Genomic DNA, 24,832 nt, shown 5'->3' on the forward strand with positions numbered 1-24,832 from the left:
CAAGCACCCCTCAATTCCTGCCTCCATCATGGCTGGGGAAGGGGGCCTGACGTTAATGCAACGCCTCCCTAACCCTTTCCCCAAACGAATCTCGTCATCTAACCAATGCTGTCACACCAAGGTTAGAGAGACTTCCCCTGTCTTGCCCCCCACTCACAGAAAAGCCTTGTAGAGAGATCCCTATGAATGGTGTATGTATGCTTATTCCACTTTTACCTTTGATAAACAGGTTCTGCAGGCTTTTCGCGTGCTTTCAAAGACCTACACCACCTCTTTCGCCAGAGACAAAAAGCGGAGATACCTCTCTTGATCTCAAACTGCTTTCAGCTCTTTCCAGAATGTTACTTTCAACTCTTGGAAATTTTAAAAAAACCAAAACTATTGCCTGTCTCCTGTGCTGGTTTCTAAAATCGCAGCAGCACAATTTTGAAACGAGATAGCCGCTAAATTCTACAGGGCGCTGTGCTTGAGAAAGAGATCGTGTTTTGAATCAAGGGGTTACCCGCCTTAAAATAAAAGGGTAAGCCGCAAAATATAGTTTGGTACTAAAAGCTCACAACAGAACCCAGATGTCTGCATTCTCCTCCTGCTCTGGTTCTTTTCCACTAGGTTCCCTACCAGACTTCCAAGAGCTGAGAACAGAATCAGGACAATCTAGGCCTTACGTGCATTTCCAACTCCACTCCAAACTCTCTCTGAAACTGGGGAGTTTGGCAAGTTATGACATAAACACAAACCAATCTGCCCATGTGGAGCATGAAGGATACACAGATCTAAAAGCCATTATCCCAAAGAGAAACTATAAAGAAAACTCCAGAGAACCACCAAAGTCCCCAAAGTGGTCCACCAATAGATGTTGGTCCACACAGAGTTGTCAGCAAGAAAGTCTGGGAAGGTGTGTGTGTGTCTCGCTGGGCCACTTAGGGTCCCCCTCTAGCCTACCACGTCTCTCCCCACCCCCATGTTCCGTACCAACAAAACAATTTCAGGACTTGAAACTTGATGGCTTTAACAGGGCCTGAGTCTCTTATCTCTGCTATACTAAAGAGAAGATTCACACAGGTATTTATGGTACTTCGCACACCGTATGCACCTTAAGATATAATTTGGTGGTGTGTGTTAATTATATTGGGCACGGCCTGTGAGTAGGAATTTGTCCCCCTAAAGTATTGGAGTTTGTCACCTCCGATAGAATCCACAAAGACCTTGAAAGCAACCCCTTTCTTTCTCATATGGCTGACCTTGAACATTCCCCCCCCCACCGAAAATTGACTCAATGGGATATCCTTCCAACTACTTCCAAAGTTGCATTTTTCGTCACCGGTCCTCGCCGAAAACAATCACAGATAAAAAATTACAAGCAAGCAGGCAGGCTATTAAACACACGATATGTAAAACGCATCATACTCTACCTGATCTTGTCCAATGCACAGGCTGTGAAAAACTTTGCTGTGAGAGCAGGTGCAGTTTTTATGCTTGTAAAGATCCTATACACACACTTTTTCTGTACCTGAAAGTTGGGAAATTTCTACCGTCTGCAACTAGATTGAAATCTTGCTATTTTTTTTCCCCAGTGGCAGAAATCAGCTTCTAAAATCAGATGAAAATCACCTGCACAAGTTTCTGCCACACTAAAGCTGTCAGGACATTAAGATGCTACACTGCCTCTTGGTTGGCTTTGCTGCAACAAACTTCATGGGAACCCAGACTTCAGTGTAGATGCTACACTGTTCACACAAGCAGGTCACTTGCTCAGTGTAAGAAAAAGATGCAGATACTGGCTCTAAGTTTGGTCAAGACGTAAAGTCCTCCAAACAAACTTCAAGACAATTACCTGCCTCTGGCCAATTCTAAGGACTTCTGCAACTGATCAACCAAAGTCTGCAAACTCCAAAAGAATCGCAGTGTTTCTCTGTTGCAGGGGGGGAAAATGCCCCCATATTTCAGATAAATGCCTTGTGCTATCCACCTGAAATTCTTCTCTGTTTTTGGTTGATTGGCAGCTAAGGAATTACGGATTACAGGACCCAGCTGTGGTAGGACAGAATCTCCGATCAACAGACCAAATGTTCTGCCACCCTGGCTCCACCTAAACAGGCTCATTTTCAAAATCCTGACTTGGAAATCTGAGCGGTTGTTTTTAACGTTTTGCTGGGAAAACATTAAACGTTTTTGTTTTGTATTTTTAAGTACATCAACTTCTGCTCACAAGTACTATTGCTCTTTCGTTTCTCTCCGTAACTACAATTCACCTCCCTCAACCCCCAATAGCCATACAGGATGGGGATGATAGGAGTTGTTGTCTAATGCACCTGAAAGGGTTGGGAGAGGCTGCATTAGTACCCTAGACATGGTTTTGTTAAAAAGAAAAAGGGGGATCAGCATTTCCCCCCAAATGTGTCCATGCCAATGAGATGTAGATGAAAGCTATGCCAAATCCACCGCGTTTTGAATCTCTTCTGAATTCACAGAGGGTGTGTGTGTGAAAGGAACAAACCAGGACTTGGAGTGGAACAGTGGGTCAGAAATATACACACATCTTTCCATTTTCTCCTGGATTGTGAAGTGGGGCGGTCCTTGATTATAAGAAAACGTAAAAGCACCACGGCCCCCAAGAAAACATACCGGATTCAAGAACTGTAAACTTTCATAGGCAGCTGCCTCCTCCATCAGACATATATACTGGCCCACAAAACAATTTTCTCTCTCTATGTGAGACCTCTAAGTTCCCTGTTGTATACAGAGTAATAACCCCTGAGAGACCTGCTTTCAACCTTTTGCTGCTCCGAGTATTAAGGAAGCATCCAGTCCAGAATTGCAAAAGCGATGCCTGTGTGTTGAGTCGAGATACCCCGGAGTTTAAACCAAGTCAACAAGACGAGAACTCAAGACTACATATCCAACATGGAAATCCACATTTGTGAACGGAATTGCACACACAACCAAAAATGGACACACATCTGGGTAGCAAGGAAAGCAAGCAGCCACACACGCCCACACACACACATCCAGTCTGTGAGCAAAGCAATAAAATGTGTTCGGGACTTCCAATTTCTACAGCACCAAACTCTAACCGAAATTGCGCTGTGGTCCATCTAAGGGACATAGCAACTCCGTTCCGGAACTTGAGAAGAAACCTCCATCCCATTCACAAAGACTCTCCCAATTTATAGTGCACGGTTTTATAGGAAGGGGGAATAAACACAGTGTTTCCTCCACTGGGATATTAACCTTCCCCCCACACCCCAATTTTTTGTAATCAAGTAATGCAAAAATATTTTAGGCTGTCTTTAAGGATGGGACTTTTGAAGACGTAAAATGTACATCTTTTATTCATCGGGTTTTTTTAGCCCATGCAAACTCGTAAGCTCTAAGATGGTTCACCCATCGGAAAGCAAAATTAAGGCAAGGAAGCTCCTCCAATCCACCCACTGCCTCTTAGACGGAAGAACCCATCTTCCCCAGTCAAAAGAAAATCCAGTGAAAAGATCACAACTACCCCAGTCCACATTAATCAACATCTCAACCCCCTAACTCACTAGAACAACATTGAAAGCGGTCCGGAATGCCACAAACACCCAAGATTGGACCGTTGCCGGTGCCGATGGATGAATTGAGACCAAAAGTGCGCTGAGTTTGGTCAGTTGGAGGACAGAGGGAGAATCGGGAGAGCTGAGAATCCTGCTAAAGTTTTGCAATGAATTGGGATGGGGCAGGGGTGGGGTGGGATTTCCCCTTGACTCCCCAAATCTCACCATCTATCCTTTTCTCTCTGCTGCCATCTCCAAGACCTGTAGTGGTCCAATTTCCACCCCGGATGAAGGAGAGACAGCAGTCAAGTGAACACAGCATCAATATAAAGGCACACACACAAGGACAGATGGATGGGTAGATAGATACGCACACCGCTCTGAGAACAGTAAGAAGGAACGCTGAGCTTGACTTATTTTTTAAATAACCTCACTTACCCCAACCTTGCAGAAACAGCCCTAGGACCAACCAGAGGTTCCGCGGTGACATCCCCCAAAATTTAGCAGGCTGGCGGAAAATAGCATTCAAAATCCACTCACTTTTTTTTAAAAAAAACCAAAACAAAACCAAAATCACAAACAAATTTCCCCAGAAAGTTTCCACTGGACGTTTACGAAACAGGATAGCAGGCAGGTAATTCCATAGGGGAAAGTGTTTGGGGGGTGCTCTTCAGATTCAACGACAACCGCCCCCCCCGCCCCCCAATATATAAAGATATAGATATTCTTTGGCCTAAACTTTTTGCACTATGCTGTAACCATGCCCCCCCCTTTTCTGGTTATACCCTCCCCCACCCAATATTTTGCCCCCCTCAGTTCCGCTTCGTTCTAACTTTGCCAGCCACTAGCCCTGCACGCTGCTTCTGCTGGAGGGGGACAGCCTGGGCTATTACTAATTCCCATTGTTTGCCCTCTCTGACTGCCAGAGACACTGATACAATTGGGCTGGGGTGCAGGGAGGTGGGGGGTGGGCTTGGGTGTGAAAGGCAGCTGGAGGGAGGGCCGCCCAATTACAGCTCAGCACAAAGATGAGAGGCAGGGGCTGCTCTCTCTCCTTTCCCCCCCCCCCAACCTCACCCCCCTTGGGAAGCATTGATGTGTCCAGTGCCTCACCACACAGCCCTTTTGCTGGGTCATAATATGGGAGTAAATGGCTCTTGACTTGCAAATCCGGACTGTCTGTAGTCCATCTCCTGATGGGGCCAAAAGAAACCCCCTCTCCTAGGCCAAAGTACAAGCTAATAGCTCATACGTTCACAACACTCATGTAGGACTATTTACATTTGCAAGAGAATGTCGCCATTCTCCTAATGAAGGGCCTTTATGGTTTACAAATAAACAAACACACACACCTCAAACAATTACTAGCTTTGTATTTAAAGCCCAGCAAAACTATCTCCGGTTCCCTGTCAATACAGTGCTCGCTTTCAAGGTTTTCCTGCCATTTCCACAAAGGACTAGAACCTTAATTCCTCAAGCACAGTTTGGGAGAAAATTTGATCTTAATTGGTTGCCTTTCATTGGCTTTTGGTTTGCTTGTTTTATGTCTGAGCCAATAAAGAATTAAGCTTGTGTAGGAGATTTTCTCATTACTGGTAGTGATAATATAATCTATTCTCCATGTATTTCTCTAATACCTCCCCTCCCTTAAAAGAATCCAAACAAAAACATCGCGACAACATGGACCCTGTTTTCAAAATTTCCCATCATTTCCATGAGGGCTACCATCTCTGCTTAAAAGAAAAGGTGAAGTTCAGAGGAGAATCGCTTTCACTAACCTCAAATTGCATGGTGGGGAGAGATACAGACCATTTCCTCACTACCAATTTTATTGGAAGTGAGCCATGGTCCACTTACACAGGCAAATCATCCCTTGATGTTTATTAAGATATTTATGATATTCAACTTTAAAAGGCAGCTCAAATCAAAAGAATTACATTTACAACAACAGAACCCGTCTTTGAAATATTCAGAGTGGGGTGAAACTATTTAAAGCCCATGAAAAGCCAGCCGAAATGAAACAGCCACCAAACAAGACCCCGTCCCGTGTCTCCATCAACCTAACGTTTCTCAGGGAGGGGACACGCGACAGGACCTCTGAAGAAGATCCTGAAGTGCGGAGAGGTTCAAATTCTGACTCCAAACCACTGAGGGCTTTATAACTGAGAACTAGCAACTTGAACCAGGCCTGGAAACAAACTAGGAGCCAATGCAATTGTTGGAAAAGAGCCCAACTCTGAGCCAGAGTAGCCTACAGTACACAGCTTGGGTCCACAATACCTGATGGAACGCCTCTCCCGACGTGAATATACCCCGTCACTTCTTTCAACATCTAAGGTCCTCCTCCAGGTGCCTACTCCAAGAGAGGCTCAGAGTGTGGCAACGAGGGACAGGGCCTTTTCAGCCCCCAGACTATGGACCGATCTCCCTGCCGAGGCTCGCCTGGCGCCAACGCTATCTTTCCAGCGCCAGGTTAAGACTTTCCTCTTTGCCCAGGCATATGGCAGCACATTTTAATCACCTACATGTTTAGTTTTATAACGGGTTTTAATGCTTTATGTGTGTATGTTCTGTGTTTTAAATTTTGTATACTTGTTTTTATCTCAATTTTAGAATTTCTGTAAACTGTCCAGAGAGCTCTGGCTATGGGGTGGTATATAAGTGTAATGAATAAATAAATAAATAGTTGCCATGCTTAGTTGCTAAGGAAATGTTGCAAAATGTCTAAGGGAAGCCATTCTTAAGATAACCAAAATCAAGTGAACGTTCTCCAGGGAACAGTGAGTACTGTAGATGCTTGCCAAGAAAATGTATTTCCATGTACTTTCTTTGCAGCTAGAAATTTCCTGTTAGATGGTGCCTACGTACGCGGCACCAGAGAAGTTAGTGTATAAATACCTAGCTACCTCCCTTGCGAGGTAGGCACATGCTTTGCAGCAATTAGCTCCGGTGCCTCTTTATTCTGAAGAATAAACGCTGTTTGACCCATACTTCATCTCCTCTCCTCCTCGTGTGCTGAATTGGACTTGGTACACCAGGCAACGAGGTATTTTTGCAACATGGTTGCCACAAGACGGTCTACAAAGCACAGAACACCAGAAAACCAGTATGGTGGCCGCATTTTGCACCAGCTGCGGTTTCTGAACACTCTTCAAGGGCAGCCCCACAAAGCGCGCAACAGCCTAAGCGAGAGATGATGTTGCTGTCTTCGGGCGATAATAAACGCACAGCATTGAATGTGCTGGGGTACTTCCTGGGTGCTGTCCCAGGTACTGAAAACCAACTACCTGGGCTGGAGAACAGGGCAGGGGGTGGGACGCAGACCCCTGGCTATGCAGGGTTAGGTCTGGCGTCCTCCTGCATCAAAGTCTTAACTGTGTCCGCTTTCTTTGCTAGAATATTCTATTTGTGCACACACACACACACTTTATGTACAGTTCCATAACGGGAACGTGGGACCGCCAATTTAATAGAGGTGTATTTCTGCGGCCTGTGGTGCAATGGAGTTACACACAGGCACACAACCCACAAGACTTTGAGCCGTGGCTAGGCCGGCAAGCCCTGGACGTGGTTCCCCTCCATGTCCCCACTCCCCTCTCTCTTTCAACCCCTCTTATCCTATTAGCTGCACTGAGAGCCCCTGCGGTTACCCCGGGCGACGGGGCCTACCCCTTCGCTGCCCGCCCGCCCAGCCCCATTCATGGTGTCACTTTCACAAGCTGCTGGCCCTATTCTTCCCTCACAATGGGGCGCTGAGCCCTGGCCCCTTTTTATGGCAGAGGTGAGGGAAAGAGGGAGGGAGAGTCTGGAAGGCGGACAATTGCAAAGGGAGAGGCCGAAAGGCAGCCCCTAATTTCTCAGCCTGAACCCCAACACCGCAAGTGTTGTCAACCCCCAGCCTAGTTTTTTAGCCCACATGTGATGTTCAGTCATCAATATTTTAGGACCACTCCAGTTTCCACATGATGAGCGAAGCACTAAAAAGTGGCCCTGCTAACCAAAGACATAGTATTGTTATTGTTGTTTCATTTTTAAGAATTGCACCCTTGCTGCAAAGAGCTCACAGTGGCCTGGTTCAGACAACACGCTAAACCATGCTGCTTAAAGCAACATGGTTTAGCGTGTTGTCTGAACCAGGCCAGTGGCATATATGATTTCCCCCTCCTTTTAGCCTCACAACAACCCTGTGAGGTAGCTCAGGCCAAGAAATAGCCCAAACTTACCCACCAAGCTTTGCAGCAGAGTATCTAGACCCAATATCGTTGGACTGTGACTCCTTTTAGCCTCACAACAACCCTGTGAGGTAGCTCAGGCCAAGAAATAGCCCAAACTTACCCACCAAGCTTTGCAGCAGAGTATCTAGACCCAATATCATTGGACTGTGACTCCTTTTAGCCTCACAACAACCCTGTGAGGTAGCTCAGGCCAAGAAATAGCCCAAACTTACCCACCAAGCTTTGCAGCAGAGTATCTAGACCCAATATCGTTGGACTGTGACTCTACCGTCTTTTTCCAGCTGATGCAGTGTAACTGATCTGAAGGACACCAGACCACTCCAAAACATTTACAAATTCCTTTGGACCTTAATAAAAAATGAAACCTAAAATTAAGGCTGTTCGAGAACATCACGATTATAATCGGGAAGTATTTCAGAAAGGAGCCACAAGTGCACTATTTTTGACGCATAATATATCTCTGTGAATCTTGGTCCATAACTGCCCCCCCCCCCAAATGGAAACTATGCCCCTCACCAGCATCAAGGCAGGTGAGGGCCAACTTATTCAGTTTCTCATTGGCCCTGCTTTCTTTAATGGTATCTATTTTGTTCTGGTTTTACGCTCAATTTAAGTATTTATAAATGATGCAGGTCAGGGGTTTTTTTCGTTTTTTTTTAAAGCAATGGAGTAAAACAGGAGATCCTTTCGATTCGATAAGGCGCTGTACCGTAACCCCTTTTCTACTCATCCCAGATTCAAAGGTTTGCATGCATGTGCATGTAATAAAGCAAACCTCTTGCAAAAATACAAATGAATTACGGGATATACGCGTCAGGTTGGCTGGCGAATTCTGTTTGGGAGGGTGAGTCGTTCCCATCTCAGAGACGTCAGGCTGCATTTCCCCTTCGCTTCCCTCAGACTGCTGCAGGATTAGAGGCTCATGAATAAAGATGCCGTGGGGCAAAGAATGGCGCTCCGCTCCCCAAATAGTTGCTGTCGGAGGGCAAGAGAAGCCCTCAGGACACTGTGTGTGTCTGTGTACAGACTTGTGGGAGCATCACCACAAGCACCTTACATGGGGAATTTCTTGCAAATCGAAATACCGGCAAACACCCACACACCAAACACACAGAAGGAGGTTGTAGTTTGAAATTTGCAGGCACCAAACCGAATCCTTCCAGATTAAAAGAGCTACATTTAAAATGGGAAAGAGCAACGCTTCTCAGAGTGCGGTAGCGGGCCTTAAACTAGAACTTCTTTCCCCCCACTCAGGGCGAGGGCTCAGTCTTGCAATATATCAAGCTGTAAGGACCAGGCCTGAGCATGTACAGAGTGCATGTACAGAGTGTAGAGTGCATGTACCACCTCACGAGTTGTCTGGGTTGTGTGCATGTTGGACGTAGATTTTAATGCAAATTTAAAGCCCAGAACTTTTTTTAAAAAGTAATTGAGCAGTGTAGGTCACTTTAGACATCTTAATTTTGGAAAGAATGTGATCATTTCCCTCCCGCCTAGGAAAGCTATATTTTGAGACACTGTTTGGGCATCCATTACAGATAGCCTGAGACATACCAATAACTAGAAGTCTGAAAAGCAGCCATTTCAGCCTCTTGCAAGGAACTGGGACATTTGCCTGCCCCAAAAAGAGTTACAGTACTCCCAGACTATCTAAAAAGCTGAAATTTAGTACAAACAGGTAGCCCAAGACAACTTTAGTTACTCGAAAAGTCTGAAGTGGGAAGGGGAGAATGCAAAGCCCATGCTTTACCTCATGATAAATTCAAGGCCCAAAATTTACCTCATGATAAAACTTACCCCTCACACCCACACAGATAAAATGGTGGTGGGCAACTTGTAGCCCCCCCCCCCCGGGGCCTTATAGGACTGCAAGTCCCATCATCCCTCAGCAATGGCTATGCTGGCTAAGGCTGATGGGAATTGCAGTCTGACATCTAGAGAGGGCCCCAAGTTGTCCAACCTTGCAAGGTTGGCTAGCGGAGACCCAAGCAAAATGACGCAAGGCACAGAATCTTTTTAATGGCTCCTTCGCATACTTGAGCCAGGCTTGGGTAAGATGGGGTTTAAGACCAGTAGTAACTAAGAACAGGCTCCTTCACACAACTGATTAAGCCGACTGGGAAGGGCGGGTGGGTGGACAGCTCTGTATGCAACTTCAGACATGTGGGATGAGATTTGGGGGTCCACAGAGGCCAACTCTCAGGTCTACGGCGGAACCCTGTAAACCTCTGCATTGCTGCTATGTTTTAAACTTTAACATTGGCCCCATTCAGAAGACACCTTAAACCATGGCTTTAAGCACGGTGGTTAAGCCAGAAAGCTGGGCCGTGTTCAGAAGACACCTTAAACCACGGCTTTAACCATGGTGAATAAAGCAAAAAGCCTTATTCGCCGTGGTTAAAGCCATGGTTTAAGGTGTCTTCTGAACGGGCCCACCGTATCTTATCTTGTTGCGTTTTACGGTTTCATTTGCGGTGTATACAAACGTGGCAGATAAATAAACCCATTCTTGCAATGTGCTTGTTGGCCTAGCCACGACTCAAAGTCTTGTGGGGTATGTGTGTGTGTATAACTCCGTTGCATCACAGGCCTCAGAAATACACCTCTATTAACTTGGCGGTCCAACATTCCCTGTCTTTATCCCCCCAATGCTATTATCAAACTGTATACAATGTGTGTATGAACAAATAAAATCTTCTAGCAAAGAAAGCAGTAGCAGAAAGGACTTTGATGCAGGAGGCCGCCAGAGCATAGGCGGGTATCAATGGATCATCAGGGAAGGCCCTTCTCTTGGTCCTACCACCATTGCAAGCAGGGGTGTGTGTGTGTGTGTGTGTGTAGGGTGTGTGTGCAACCTCTCACACACTGGTCCGGTCTGTTCTCCCCCCCTCACCCCCCCCCCCCAGGATTTAGATTAACAGGAATCTCAGCCTCCATGGTGATCAGGAAAAAGATCAATACTATGCATTCATCCCCTTGACCTGAGAATAAACTGAAGCAGGAAGAGAAAACAACTGACCCTCAGTAATGGCGCTGCTCAAACCCTCCCTTTTGCGAACAACCTCCTCCCCAAAAATCTGCAGACTCCCCACCCCACCACCCCTGAATTTGCTATTGATTCACAATTTCCCTGTGTGTTTAGGAAGGCGGGCAGAGAAAGCAAGAGAGTGTCTTCAGTCTCTCAATAACAACGCAATGCACGATTAGACAGAAGTATGTCCTACGATTTCCAGCATGCCGGTAAATCGACGGTCTTAAAAAAACAGATTCTCCTGCATGTTCTTCCGAAATATCTCCTCCCATTTTGTGTTGGGGTTTTGTTTTTGTTTTTGAAAAAAAGTGCAAAGCAATGGCAGCCCTGCTGCTGAAGACGATCAGGACAGGAGAAGAGTCAGATCAGACCAAAGGTCTGCTAAATCCAAAACCATACTGGGGAGCAAGCGAGAGGAAGGCTTGCTGCTTTCACGCCCTGCTCGTGGCCTCAGATGGGCTACTGTGGCTGGGACCAGAAGGAATGTTGGTCTGATCCAGCAAGGAAATCGTGACGATAAATTTACGGTGGGCAGCAGGCATAAAGCATTATTATTATCATTTATAATAATACCGTAACAGGTAAAAATGGAGCAAGCATGTTCAGGGGCAGTCTACCTGTAAACATAAGCTGCTGCTGCTGGGGGCAGAGAACAGGGGAGGAGGGACACTGCCAGATTTTTTGAGGGCCCTTCAGCAAGGCCCGCTCAACGGACCCCTCTTCTTTCTCCTCCTTGCGTGGCAGGCAGAGAGCCAGGGAGTGAGTAGGCCGTGGCGTCTCCTACTCCGTCTTCTCACCCACACCATCGCCTGGGCCAGAGCCCTCAACACCGACCCTAAGGTAGGCTGTGGCTTTCTTGACGGCGTCCCAGAGGCTACTGTGAAGAACGTCGTGGACTAGGTGCGGGTTCGGCTTTGTGCAGCGGGACTCACCTTACGTTTCTTATTAGCCATGTTAGGAACGGAAGCCCCACCTGCCAAGATTCACTTCTGAGTATCAGGTCCTACAAGCAGGTATCGAGGGTCGGTGCAGTCGGGCAATCGCCGAGGGCCCACACCCCTGCAGGGGCCCGCTGCAGTTGCTGCTCCTCTCCAGCCGTGTAGCCTGCTTGCTCACCTGCCCCTCCCTCTGGCCCAGGCAGTGAGAAGGAAGGAGCGATAGACGCTGCTGCCTCCCTGAGCACTGCCTGTCCACCAAGCAAGCAGGAGCCATGACGAGGAAGAGGAGGAGGAAGAACAGCCAGTGGTGTCAAGGAGGTAGCCTCGCTGAGAAAGGCTCCTCGAAAATACGGCACTGCAAATGGCAGCATACTCCAACCTGGTGTCCTACAGACTTCTTCTTCTTCTTCTTCTTCTTCTTCTTCTTCTTCTTCTTCTTCTTCTTCTTCTTCTTCTTATTATTATTATTATTATTATTATTATTATTATTATTCCCATCTTTTCCCCAATGCTGGGACTCAAGGCGGCCTTACAAATTAAAACACGTAGTTAAAACAGACCGATATACAAAAATTTAAAATACAATGAAACACGCTACAGTATTAAAACATTTAAAATATGAATCGTTTTTAAGAAATCCAATATAAAACAATGCATCAGCATTGGTCCAGGCTACTCCCCAAAGGCCGGCCTCCGGAAACACACACCAAGGAGGGAGCCGGTCTAGCTTCCCTAGGAAGGGAGTTCCAGAGCCCCTGGGCAGTCACTGAGAAGGCCCTGTCCTGCGTCCCCACCGGGCGTGCCTGTGATGGTGGTGGGACCGGTAGAAAGGCCTCCCCTGACTATCTCAGAGGACAGGCAGGCTCGTAAGAGAGAATACAGTCTTTCAGAAAACCTGGATCCGAGCCGTGTTGGACGACAGCTCCTGGCACTCCTGACCCGTGCTAGTTGGGGCTGATGGAAGTTGAAGTCGAAACCACCTGGAGGGAGCCAGGTTGGAGCAGGCCTTCAGGATCGACTCCGTCGTCTCCCTCGGAAGCTCCGGTCCGGTTGGCCAGGAAGAAGTCGGCTGAGGTGGTTGGACGGTCAGCCCGATCTCCACACCGTCACAAGCGCGTTCCTCGTCACCCAGCTCCCACACGCAAAGATCAACGGACACAGCCCATGTGAAGGCCACCGCCCCGTCCCCAACGCTGCCTAGAGGTTCTGAACGGTCCGGGCAGAGAAACGTCGAGCAGAAATCGTGCAGCTCGTTACGGGTCCCAAGGAAGGATTGCAGTCAGACAGATCGAAAAAGAGTCTTTATTGGATACCAAAGAGTACAAAAAGTACAAAAGAAAACCAATCCACACCTCCTGGTTCCGGTCAGCCAGCCCAAACCCCGGCACCACTCCTCACCCCCTCCCCTTTAACGACTCTTTAAAAGGGGCGCCGTTACCCACAACTATGCCCTGGGCCTAGCAAAAGACGGCAGAAAGAGAGAGAGAGAGAGAGAGAGAGAGAGAGAGAGAGAGAGAGGAGTCTCCCTGTCCTTTAAGAAAGAATACCGCAGCGGGAATCCTCTGTGGATTTATACTGCAGGCCCAGTTCTAAGTTGTGTGCGCTAGGTGAGCAACCAGCACAGCAGCCTTATAAGGTAGGCCTGAGTTATGGTTCTCTGTATCGTAGATCCAGGTGAGGGTTTCTCCTCACCTGGCTGCCTCCAGAGGTGTTGAGACGACAGCTCACATCATCCCCTAGCCAGCACGGCTAAGGATGTGAGCTGTAGTCTCAAAACATTTAGCGGGGGCTCATTTGAGAAAGGTGCCTGTTGATGGTGAGGGTGGATGGGAGAAATCAGACACAGGAGTTCGCCCAAGACTCAGGTGACCGGACGCTTTCCTGCTCGCTGCTCACGGTTCGAACTTCTGTACCCCCCAGACGTTTTGGATCTCAACTCCCATCAGCCACAGCCAGCATGGCCAATGGTCAGGAATGCTGGGATCTGTACGCCGAAACACCTGGAGGGGCTACCGACTGCGGAACACTGGCCTAGATGAATGTAAGAAACGCCCTGCTGGATCAGACCAAGGGTCCGTCTAGTCCAGGACTCTGTTTGCACAGGGGCTCACCAGCTGTCAACCAGGCACTCACAAGCAGGACACGGTGCAACAGCACCCTTCTGCTCACGCTCCCCAGTTTACTGCCTCTGATACTGGAAGTAATACACAGCCATCAGGACTAGTAGGCCTTGACAGCCTTCTTCTCCAGACCTTCGCGATTTACCCAGCAAGGTAAATTGTAACGTACGAAGAGGACAACCTAGGTTATATGAAGACAGGAGTTTTCGTTAAGATTTAGCGTCTACTGTTAAGATTTAGGATGGCTCATAGTAGATTGAGCAGAACTTCTGGCTCCCACTAGCCTAAACAAGAGCAAGTAAAATTGCAAATTACCTTATTCGCCACGGCTGGCCTTGTGCTAATTGCTGATCGCTCAAGCTCAGTGTTCCTTGCCTGTAAAATGGGTGTGTTAACTGGTTGCCTTTCACCAGTTCTGATGGCCAGTTCTGAAGTAGCTTCAGTTTAAATGCGTAGGTGAAGGTCCTACTCAGCTGTCCAGCTCAGGGGGCGGAGTCGGTTGCTGGCTCCACCCCCAAGAGCCACCATTTTGCACATAGCTCCGCCCCCCGCCCCCAAAGTCACTGTTTTGGGCCTGGCAAACTTCAGATGTCAAAGCAGATCCTTTGAACCTGGAATCGGCAACCCTGAAATTGAAGATGTGACCACGGGACGGAAGTAAGGCAAAGGGCGTGCAAGCCCTGCTCAGGGCTTTTTGGAATGCAAACCGGTCGCTTGAATGCTACGGGGAGTCAGTGTTGACACTGGAACGCCAGCTCAATCCAGTTGAGCCACCCAGCTCAGAAGACAATTGGCTGCGACCGCCCCCACCAGACACTTCCGGTCCCCCAAACAAACTCACAATCCCCCCGAAGAGCGCTCATATCCCCTCTACACGGACCGAAGAAGCACGGAGAGGAATCCGGATCAATGAATTGGCATCTAATGTACCTTCAGCAAGGTGCAAAAGTCCAGCCCAGGCCACGGAACTGCTTTGCGCTCCCAAGTGCCAAAATCCATCTTGGGGGGGGGGGGGGGCAACGCTGGGCCCGGCCGAAGAAAAAGGTCCAGGGTCCAAAACGCCAACTTATTTTTGCCTACGGCTCTTACGGCCCGTAACTGAGGCTTGGGAGAGGCTTTTCGACCTTTTACGATGGGGGGGAAATGCACAAAAACTGGGAGAGAGGGACGAAACCAGAATTGGAGGGCCGGAATTGCTTCTGCAGTCCTGCTCTAGGGAACCAGTCAAATGCAGCCCTTCGGGCACTTATATGCACCACGCACCAAACGAGGCTTTTAGCTTTACATGATCTGGACGGATGGGCTGGGAATTATGTCGAGACACCAGTGCAAGACGGCGATGCGCCCCCAGTGAGAACACCCAGCCGGGCCCTGCCATCTGTCGGAGGGGGCGTCAAGCAAGAGAAGCACGGGGGCCTTTAAGGCTGGCACACCGACGGCAGAGACCAGGATTTCCCAGCATGCACCGCTCCCTCCTGCCCAGAGCACGGCACGCTGGGATGTGGAGACGTACGGGGCGAGGGCGTGCGCACGTTATAACCGGACGTCGCCAGCGACTATCCCCTCCCAGATGTGACGGTTCAGAGGCACGTACGTCTTAGAGGCATCGTCCAGGAAGAAGAGGGGATCTGGAATCTGCGCGGGGTCGAATCCTTCGGACGCCAGGCGGACCTTCTTCTGTTTGAAGGTCTCCGTCACCTCCAGGTGGTCCTGAGGGGAAGGAGAGGGGAGCCGTTATAGAGGGCAGCTACCGCACTGCACAGGAAATGTGCACCTTTAGGGGAAATCCCGCCTAGGGGGGCAATTTTGGGAGAAAGCGGGTGCACAGGCCTCGGCCCAGTTAAGCACTCAAAAATGGTAACCATTTAATCTCTCAATAGGGGCGCTGTTGTTCTAGGCCAGGCTAAGGCAATATGGGGCATCGGGCAATTTGAGAAACTGTCCTGGGCACCACCACAAAATGGCTGCCATGGGAGACGCAGCAAAGGACAAGACACCTGCCCCAAAGACTGAGCAAAAGGCAGATTTAGGGGCGGAATGCCAACGCACTAACCAACTCCTTTATACCAGCTCCAACGGAAACCTGTTTCACATCAATTCCCAAAAATGTGTTCGTTTATTTATTTATTTTTTAAAAAAGTGGGATAGATTGGAGACCTTGGCGGATGCCAATGAGGGTGCTACATTGTCCACCTCCATTCCAGGTCAGCCTCCGGAAATCTGGCACCCTCTGGATTTGTGGCTATAACCCCACCATCCCCAGCCAGCATTGACTGCAACATCTATCATCCCCAGCAACAGAAATCACAGTATCTGAAGGACCATCTGCCTTCCATTGCATGAATCTACCCGATCTTCTGCCCATCCCATGGGGGTGGCCACATCACCCAACGCACGCTTCCTTCCTGGGAGGGTGGGTGGTACCTGAATGCGTAGGAAGCGAGGGCGGGCATAAGGGGGCAGCAACTCCACCACGTGCGCGTAGACCTGGGCTCCGTCAAACTCTCGCTCGGGTCGCAGAACCACGGTAGCCATCCCTGCACGGCCTTCATGTCCTAAAGGAGGAGGGGAACACACATTTTTATTCATGATTTGGACGAGGAGGTGCAGGGAACGCTGATCAAATTTGCAGGTGACACAAAATGGGGTGGGATAGCTAATACCCTGGAAGACAGAAACAAACTTCAAAGTGATCTTGATAGGCTGGAGCGCTGGGCTGAAAACAACAGGATGAAATTGAATAGGGATAAATGCCAAGTTCTCCACCTAGGAAATAGAAACCAAAGGCACAGTTACAAGATGGCAGATACTTGGCTCAGCAATACTACAAACGAGAAGGGTCTTGGAATGTTTGTAGATCGCAAGCTGAATATGAGCCAACAGTGCGATGCGGCTGCAAGAAAGGCAAATGCTATTTTGGGCTGCATTAATAGAAGTAGAGCTTCCAAATCATGTGAGGTCCTGGTTCCTCTCTATTCGGCCCTGGTTAGGCCTCATCTAGAGTATTGCGTCCAGTTCTGGGCTCCACAATTCAAGAAGGACGCAGACAAGCTGGAGCGTGTTCAGAGGAGGGCGACCAGGATGATCAGGGGTCTGGAAACAAAGCCCTATGAAGAGTAGACTGAAAAAACTGGGCATGTTTAGCCTGGAGAAGAGAAGATTGAGGGGAGACATGACAGCACTCTTGAAATACTTGAAAGGTTGTCACACACAGGAGGGCCAGGATCTCTTCTCGATCCTCCCAGAGTACAGGACACGGAATAACGGGCTCAAGTTACAGGAAGCCAGATTCCGGATGGTCATCAAGAAAAACTTCCTGACTGTTAGAGCAGTACGACAATGGAACCAGTGACCTAGGGAAGTCTTGGGCTCTCCCACACTAGAGGCCTTCAAGAGGCAGTTGGACAACCATCTGTCAGGGATGCTTTAGGGTGGATTCCTGCACTGAGCAAGGGGTTGGACTTGATTGCCTTATAGGTCCCTTCCAACTCTACTATTCTATGATTCTAAGGAGGAAATGAAAGCCGAGCCCTCATTTCCAGAAGGCACAACGGGTCCTGATAAAAATGAACAGAGCCTCTGAGTACACACAGAGTGTGTTTCCCCACACACACACACATGAAAAGGAATGGACGACAGCCAGATCCTGTGTGCATCCGAGTAAGTAACCTTCAAGCAGCTTTGAATAATAATAATAATAATAATAATAATAATAATAATAATAATAATAATAATTTTATTGTTTATTATTATGTATTACATTTGTATACCGCCCCATAGCCAAAGCTCTCTGGGCGGTTTACAAAAGTTAAAAACAGCGAACATTAAAAGAAATACACAAAATTTAAAACCATAAACAGCATAAAATACAAACAAAAACAGACCATCCATTCAAAACAACTCTTCTGGGGTCAGTTAAAAAACTCAGCACGTGCTATTAAATGCTGTTAAATATTATTATTTATATCTTCAATGTTTTATATCTTTAGAATCTTGAAAGCGTTTTACATCGCTCAACTCAAGGAAGTGTTCTTTGGAAGGGGGCAGATTAAGACCCTTGGACGCTAGTTGCCGACCCCTTCACCCGCACCCTGACCCCCCTTAGACCCACCCCCTCGGTGAAGAGTACCTGGAACCGCGACACCATAGACAGTGGCCTCCTGCAGGTTCTCCAGGCTGCCGAGGATCTCAGCCACTTCCGTCGTGGCCACGTTCTCCCCCTTCCATCTGTGGGGAAAGGATTGCTACAAGGTTAGGGGGTGTTGTCGTTGATGGGAGTTACCCCAAAACCTGAGGGGGCTGATGGAGTGAAGGGTGGGAAGTTGAAAGCTGGCAAGGTGTCTCAGCATGAAGCGGCATCCCTCATGCCCCAAGCTGTCACGCATGGCCTACTTGGCATGGGACTTACGGAACTCACCGCCACAGGAGTCTGCTGGCTTTGAAGCGGGGTAAAGGCCTTGCTTGGTGCTCTGCTTTAATTTTAGCTCCTTTAGACTCCTAATTTGAGACTCGTGTTGATTCTTTGAGGATTCCTCATATCCTGGTTGTGCTTTTTATATTGTATTTTGTATTTGAGTTTTTAGACTGTTGGTTGTTTTATTATGCTTCTCATGGTTTTAATTTTTGTGAACTGCCCAGAGAGCTTTGGCTATTGGGCGGTATAAAAATGTAATAAATAAAATTAAAAAATAAAATAAAAAATGCACCCCATTCGCCCCGATTCACTACCTCTACCTTCCAGGGCTCCCCTCTAAGGGACCCCTCTGTCCAAGGCAAAAGTCCCACCCAAGGGAAACTGCTCAGAGGGGTCATCTCAGGTATACCAATTCCATTCCTTTAAGAACTTTTTTTTTCCCAAGAAGTTCAAAAACTGTGGAAAATGGTGTTTAAAGAGATAAATGATATAGTGGGAATGGAGATTGAAGAGACACCTACAGTGGCATTGCTATCATTATGTGGAGATTTAAAATGTAATAAAGAAACAAAAGAATTGATAACGAATTTGCTGACAGCAGCAAGGTTGATCATATCTAGGAACTGGAAGGTGCAAGGAGATTATCAGGTTGAGGACTGGTATAAAGAGATTTGGGATATTGCTATAAATGATAAATTGACATGTAATATAAAAGTAAGAAGAGCGATAATAAAAATGAATGATTTTGAGGGAATTTGGAATCAGTTCCTAGAATATGTATTATCCAAGGGGAGTGGAAAACCACCTCCAGAAGAATCAATGAGATTTTGGAAACAGGAATAGATCCCGGGGTGGGGAGGTGCACTTTATGTTATGCAATGATGTAAAAATATTAAATTAGAAATGTTATAAGGTTATGCAATTTATGTATTATGCTTTTTTTCCTTGTGTTGTTGTGATTACCGTAGTATTGTATTAGTGTATTGTTAATCAATAAAAATAATTTTTTAAAAAAGAACTTTTTTTTTCTTTGAACGGTATACAGGATGGAAAACGACGGTAATCCTATATACATAATGTGTGTGTTTTTCCCTTTTCGTGTTTACGATGTATTTTCTGTTCTGTTTGACTGATACTCACAATAATAATAATAATAAACAATTAAAAAGATTTGTAAAGTTTTCTGCTCGTAATGGACGTACATAAAATGTGCTGGAGTGCCATACCTTGGAGCCGGACGCCCCCATAGCTCAGAAATAAATATATTATGATGTTGATGATGATGATCACAGGGCTTTCACACGGAATGGCTTATTGAGGGGTCCGATAAATGGCTCAAATCTGGAGGGTGTAGGAAAATCGATAGACCCGCTCCCTCGCACATACAGGTCCGCTGGCCAAATCTAGCCTTCCATGGGTTCTCCCAGATAGCCCTGCCTCCACCCCCTAAGTTTCCTGGCTTTTGCATGCTTCCCCCACTCCCATCCAAAAATTTAAAATTCCTCTCCTAAGGGTCTTTTTTATATATATAAAACCAGCAACTAGGGATAGGAGAATCACAGACGCTCAACGAAATGTTCCAAACTCGACTTCGAAGCTCAGTTTACGTTTGCGGCTGGTTCCTCTTCCAGTGCATTTCCGTGTGAGTTCTTTAAAGGGCACACACTCCCCTCCGCTGACGAAAGCATGACAACGTCTACCGGGGTGGGGTGGGGATGCAGGTTTTAAATGTGCATTCTTCTCCCCCCCCACACCCCACAAAAAAACCCACCCATTTTTCAAATCTGATTGCGAGCATCAAAAATGGGGAAAGTTCAGACGTTTTGCAAACAGAAACAAAATTCCCATGAATCCCCCCCCCCAAAAAGCAAAAAAACACTACCCGCAGAGAAGCTTCCTTTAGCAGCCTTCCTCAACCTGGGGCGCTCCAGATGTGTAGTCCAACACATCTGGAGCGCCCCAGGTTGAGGAAGGCTGCTTTAGAGGTATGCCCCCGTGTGGTCAGATTTCCATTTTTCCATGCCGTGAAGGCGAGCTCCTTTTCAAAAGCAGTGTCAGAAAAACAGGGGTGTGAAATATACATCTGATCGCACAGGGGCAGTATTGTCGAAGGAAGTTTCACCAGGGCGACCCAGCGGAACTCTTCTTTACACGTTTAACCCTGTCCTTCAACAATTCTAGGTCTTGATCCCAATGAAGCAACGGGTATTTTTTCTGAGAGACGTTTTAAGATGCACCTCTTGGAACGGGGCTGGGGACGGACTCTCGCCAGTTCGGAACAGAAGGAAGGGAATTTTAAGGACAACGAGGTAGAGGTGGAAAGGACAGAGAGAGACGACGAGAGGAAAACTCCGTTTTATTATAGAATGCAAAGTCTATTCAGACATTAGGAAAAATTATATCCTTCCTTTGCTAGTTCGGATGAAGGGAAGATCGTCCCTCGAAAAGCTGTTTTTTTATTGAATGATTTTAATACATATGTAACTTTTAGAACTGCTAAATTTCTTGGGCTGGCCCTGCTCTTGCAGCACACAAAGGCCAAGGGGGACATTTTTCTCCCTCTCGAGCCCGGGGTCATCCCATGAGGATGATGGGTGGGAGTTTCAGGACAAATAAAAGGAAGGACTTCTTCACACAGCACAGAGTTGAATTGCGGAACTCACTACCCCAAGATGTAGGGATGGCCACCAATCTGGAAGCCTTGAAAAGGGGGTTGGATCAATTCCTGGAGAAGGCTATCCGTGGCTACTAGCCCTGATGGTTACGTGCTACCTCCAGTATCCGAGGCAGTAAGCCTGTGTGCACCAGTTGCTGGGGAACATGGGCGGGAGGGTGCTATTGCACCACGTCCTGCTTGTTCATCCCTGGCCGATGGCTGGTTGGCCACTGTGTGAAGAGAATGCTGGACTAGATGGACCCTTGGTGTGATCCAGCAGGGCTCTTCTTATGTTCTTATGAATGAATGAATTTATGAATGAATGTAACACAGCTATGTGAAACTGTATAATGGCTGGTTGCAAGACTTGGACTTTGATAATGGAACTTCATACAGTGCAACAAGAGTGCGCTCGATAGGCTGGGGTGCTGGGCTGAAAACAACAGAATGAAATTTAATAGGGATAAATGCCAAGTTCTACATCTAGGAAAGAGAAACCGAATGCAGAGTTACAAGGTGGGGGATACTTGGCTCAGCAATACTACAAACGAGAAGGGTCTTGGAATTGTTGTATGAGCCAACAGTGCGATATGGCTGCAAGAAAGGCAAATGCTGTTTTGGGATGCATTAATAGAAGTACAGCTTGCAAATTGCGTGAGGTACTGGTTCCTCTCTATTTGGCCCTGGTTAGGCCTCATCTAGAGGATTGCGTCCAGTTCTGGGCTCCACAATTCAAGAAGGAGGCAGACAAGCTGGAGCATGTTCAGAGGAGGGAAACCAGGATGATCAGGGGTCTGGAAACAAAGCCCTAGGAAGACAGACTGAAAGAACTGGGCACGTTTAGCCTGAAGAAGAGAAGATTGAGGGGAGACAAGAGAGCACTCTTCAAATACTTAAAAGGTTGTCACACAGAGGAGGGCCAGGATCTCTTCTCGATCCTCCCAGAGTGCAGGACACGGAATAACGGGCTCAAGTTACAGGAGCCAGATTCCGGCTGGTCATCAGGAAAAATTTCCTGACTGTTAGAGCAGTACGACAATGGAACCAGTGACCTAGGGAGGTAGTGGGCTCTCCCACACTAGAGGCAGCTGGACAACCATCTGTCAGGGATGCTTTAAGGTGGATTCCTGCACTGAGCAGGGGGTTGGACTTGATGGCCTTATAGGCCCCTTCCACCTCTACTATTCTATGATTCTAGTGCAGTAACCCCTCAGCCAGGACTTGATGGCACAGAGATATCCATCTGCACCTCTAAGCAGAGAGCACATACACACACACACTGCAGAAAACCACCTCTGGCACTAAAGAGTTCCCAGGAGACAGCTAACCCGCAACAAGAGGAAACAGAAATGTACCGGAAGGTGTCGCCGATGCGGTCCCAGAAACTGACAAACCCTCGGCTGTCCTGTACCATCAAATCGCCACTGTTGAAATAGGTGTCCCCATCAGCAAAGACTCCACGCAAGAGTTTGGACTCCGACAGCTCGCGTCCTCCGGCGTATCCCAGGAACGGCGTCTTTTGCGTCACCGGCGCGATCAGAAGGCCCGGCTCTCCTGTCAGAAAGGCCGCAAATCGCACCATCACTGACCCGGAAGCCTCGAGGTGAGGGGTGTGTGGGGTTGTGGAATGGAAGGCGATTCAAAACGCCCCGAAATAAAATTTAAAACTCAGGGGGGAACTGCACGTTTTACACTAGAGCATTAAGCATAGCTAAAGCATAGCTAAAACTTCACAACGAAAAGTACAAATATAGATAAGTGGGTAAACAAAAAATGAACCCACTTCAAATTCGCAATAGTAGTGTGTTGAAGGACTGATAAATCATATCAGGTATCTGAAGGAACGCTTCCTCCCATATGTACCTGCCCGGACCTTAAGATCATCTTCAGGGGCCCTTCTCCCTGAGCCCCTGCCAAAGGAAGTGAGGCAGGTGGCTACTAGGAGCAGGGCTTTCTCCGCTGTGGCACCCCGGTTGTGGAACGAGCTCCCCAGAGAGGCCTGCCTGGCGCCTACACTGTACTCCTTTCGTCGCCAGCTGAAGACTTTTTTATTCTCTCAATATTTTAACACTTAATTTTAACTTAAATTTAAATTTTACTGTTCTAATTCTGTATTTTAATCTTATATCTATTTTGCTGCGTGGTTTTATCCTGGTTGTGCTTTTTATACTGTATTTTGTATTTGTGCTTTTAACCTGTTGGTTGTTTTATGATGGTTTTAATTTTTGTGAACCGCCCAGAGAGCTTCGGCTATTGGGCGGTATAAAAATGTAATAAAATAAATAAATAAATAAATAAACAAATTCTGCGGTTTAAAATCTGGATTTAAAATCGGTAAAATCTCTGCATTGCTGGCTCAGTTTTAGTCTGGTTGGATGGATGATACTGGATGGATCATACTCTGGAGGTGACAGACTCGACCTTGGGAGAGGCTGGGGGTGGCGACGGCCGACAGAAAGATCTGTGGTCCATGAAGTCACGAAGACTCGGAAGCGACTGAACGAATAAACACACACACTTTTATATGATGGTTTTATATTGTGGCTTAAGTTTATGTATTTTATACTTTAAGCTGGACTTTACGGTTTTAATTGTTGTGAACTGCCGAGAACGCCTGAGCTATTGGGTGGTGTAGAAATGAAATCGGTGAAATAAATAAATAAATAAGTAGCATCGCCCTGTAACAAATTCTCAATCTCAGGTTACCAGGACACTCTGAAAAAGTTAATATTGTTGTTTTTCACATGCGTTTCAACCAGGTAGGCTCAGTTCACACAACACGTTTCTCTACGACGGCTTTAGAACGCCACAGTGGAGTTTTTAAACCACCACTGATAAATGTGTTGCCTGGCGGGAAAACTCCACCCCACAGTACAGAAAACTCTCCACACCGAATATCCACGCTGCGCAGAGAAGAGGTCCTGCACAACGGCTGTGTTTCATGTTGTGCGGAAGGCTCTGTGGAGTTTCCCGTTGAGTGGGCTTTTCCCACTGGCTACAGAGTTCCCCGGCAAGAGAGGCGAAAGGAGCGTGTGCCGCTCTAGGAGAGCTGCCGAGATTGGTGGGTTTTTTTGCAGCAGTGGCTGATGGGATACCATTGATGGGACCGGGGAAGGAGAGAGGATGGAGGAACTGTCAATCAAACGCCGCAATGGAGTTTACTCAGCTCCACGGTAGCCCACAGTCACGCAACGGTGGAGTTAGAACGTGTTGTGTGAGGAGCACCCCCCAGGAACTCAACCATTTAGGGGTGTTTTCCCACTGCGTTGACTAACGTGTAGTCTTCTCCAGGGGCAGGTTCACAAGACTTCAAGCGACTCAGAACGCCCCGCCACCCAAAAGAAAGCCTCTTTGCTCACCTGGCCCTACACGCTGGCACCGTCCCAACTCGTCCCTTAGAACAGCCCCCTGGAGCGCGTCGTAACGGACCAGCTCGAAGGGACTGAAGAGCTGTGGAGAACACCAGTGAGGGTTAAGCGTCCCATCAAGCTGCCGTTCCAGCAGGCTGGGACGGAGGGAGACGAGAAGGAAAGCAGGATCACTCCCCCAGCCCTGCTGAAAGATTATTTTCCTCTTCCCTCCTCTCCCCTCTTTCCTTGCGTGCTGTGCCTTTTTAAACTGTAAGCCTACAGGCGTGGACTGCCTTGTTTAACCGATTATATGCCAATTGCCCCAGGAGTCTTTTGCGGGCTGCAGAGCAGGATAAAATGAAATACTTTAAATAGCTCTTTAAATAAACCCTCCGGGGGGGAGGGGCAGGGGGGTCAAACAACAAATGCCAGACTTAAAGCCTAGTTCACACAGCCCCTTCCTCCCTGCTCGCAAAAGGAGAGTCCTGGACCCCGAAGTCCAGATAGAAATGGCCCAGCCCTTGAACCCTATACAGGCCTGGGATCACCCCTTACTAA

The 24,832-nt window shown here is 47.6% G+C and overlaps 1 protein-coding gene across 1 annotated transcript in view; it reads right to left on the reverse strand.

The window, feature by feature from the left end:
• The window catches only part of SLC27A3 (solute carrier family 27 member 3), a 270,600-nt gene that overhangs the window by 234,038 nt on the left and 11,730 nt on the right, over nucleotides 1–24,832 (reverse strand). Inside the window, exons 6-10 of the mRNA XM_063146252.1 lie at nucleotides 24,284–24,374; nucleotides 22,280–22,478; nucleotides 17,984–18,081; nucleotides 16,279–16,409; nucleotides 13,648–15,564 (exon numbers count right to left, since the gene is read on the reverse strand). Coding sequence (XP_063002322.1) covers nucleotides 15,388–15,564; nucleotides 16,279–16,409; nucleotides 17,984–18,081; nucleotides 22,280–22,478; nucleotides 24,284–24,374 — 696 coding nt within the window. The 3' untranslated portion in view covers nucleotides 13,648–15,387. The remainder of the gene's footprint in view (nucleotides 1–13,647; nucleotides 15,565–16,278; nucleotides 16,410–17,983; nucleotides 18,082–22,279; nucleotides 22,479–24,283; nucleotides 24,375–24,832) is intronic.

This window comes from Elgaria multicarinata, chromosome 21 (genome assembly GCF_023053635.1).
Source record: "Elgaria multicarinata webbii isolate HBS135686 ecotype San Diego chromosome 21, rElgMul1.1.pri, whole genome shotgun sequence".
NCBI lineage: Eukaryota > Metazoa > Chordata > Lepidosauria > Squamata > Anguidae > Elgaria > Elgaria multicarinata.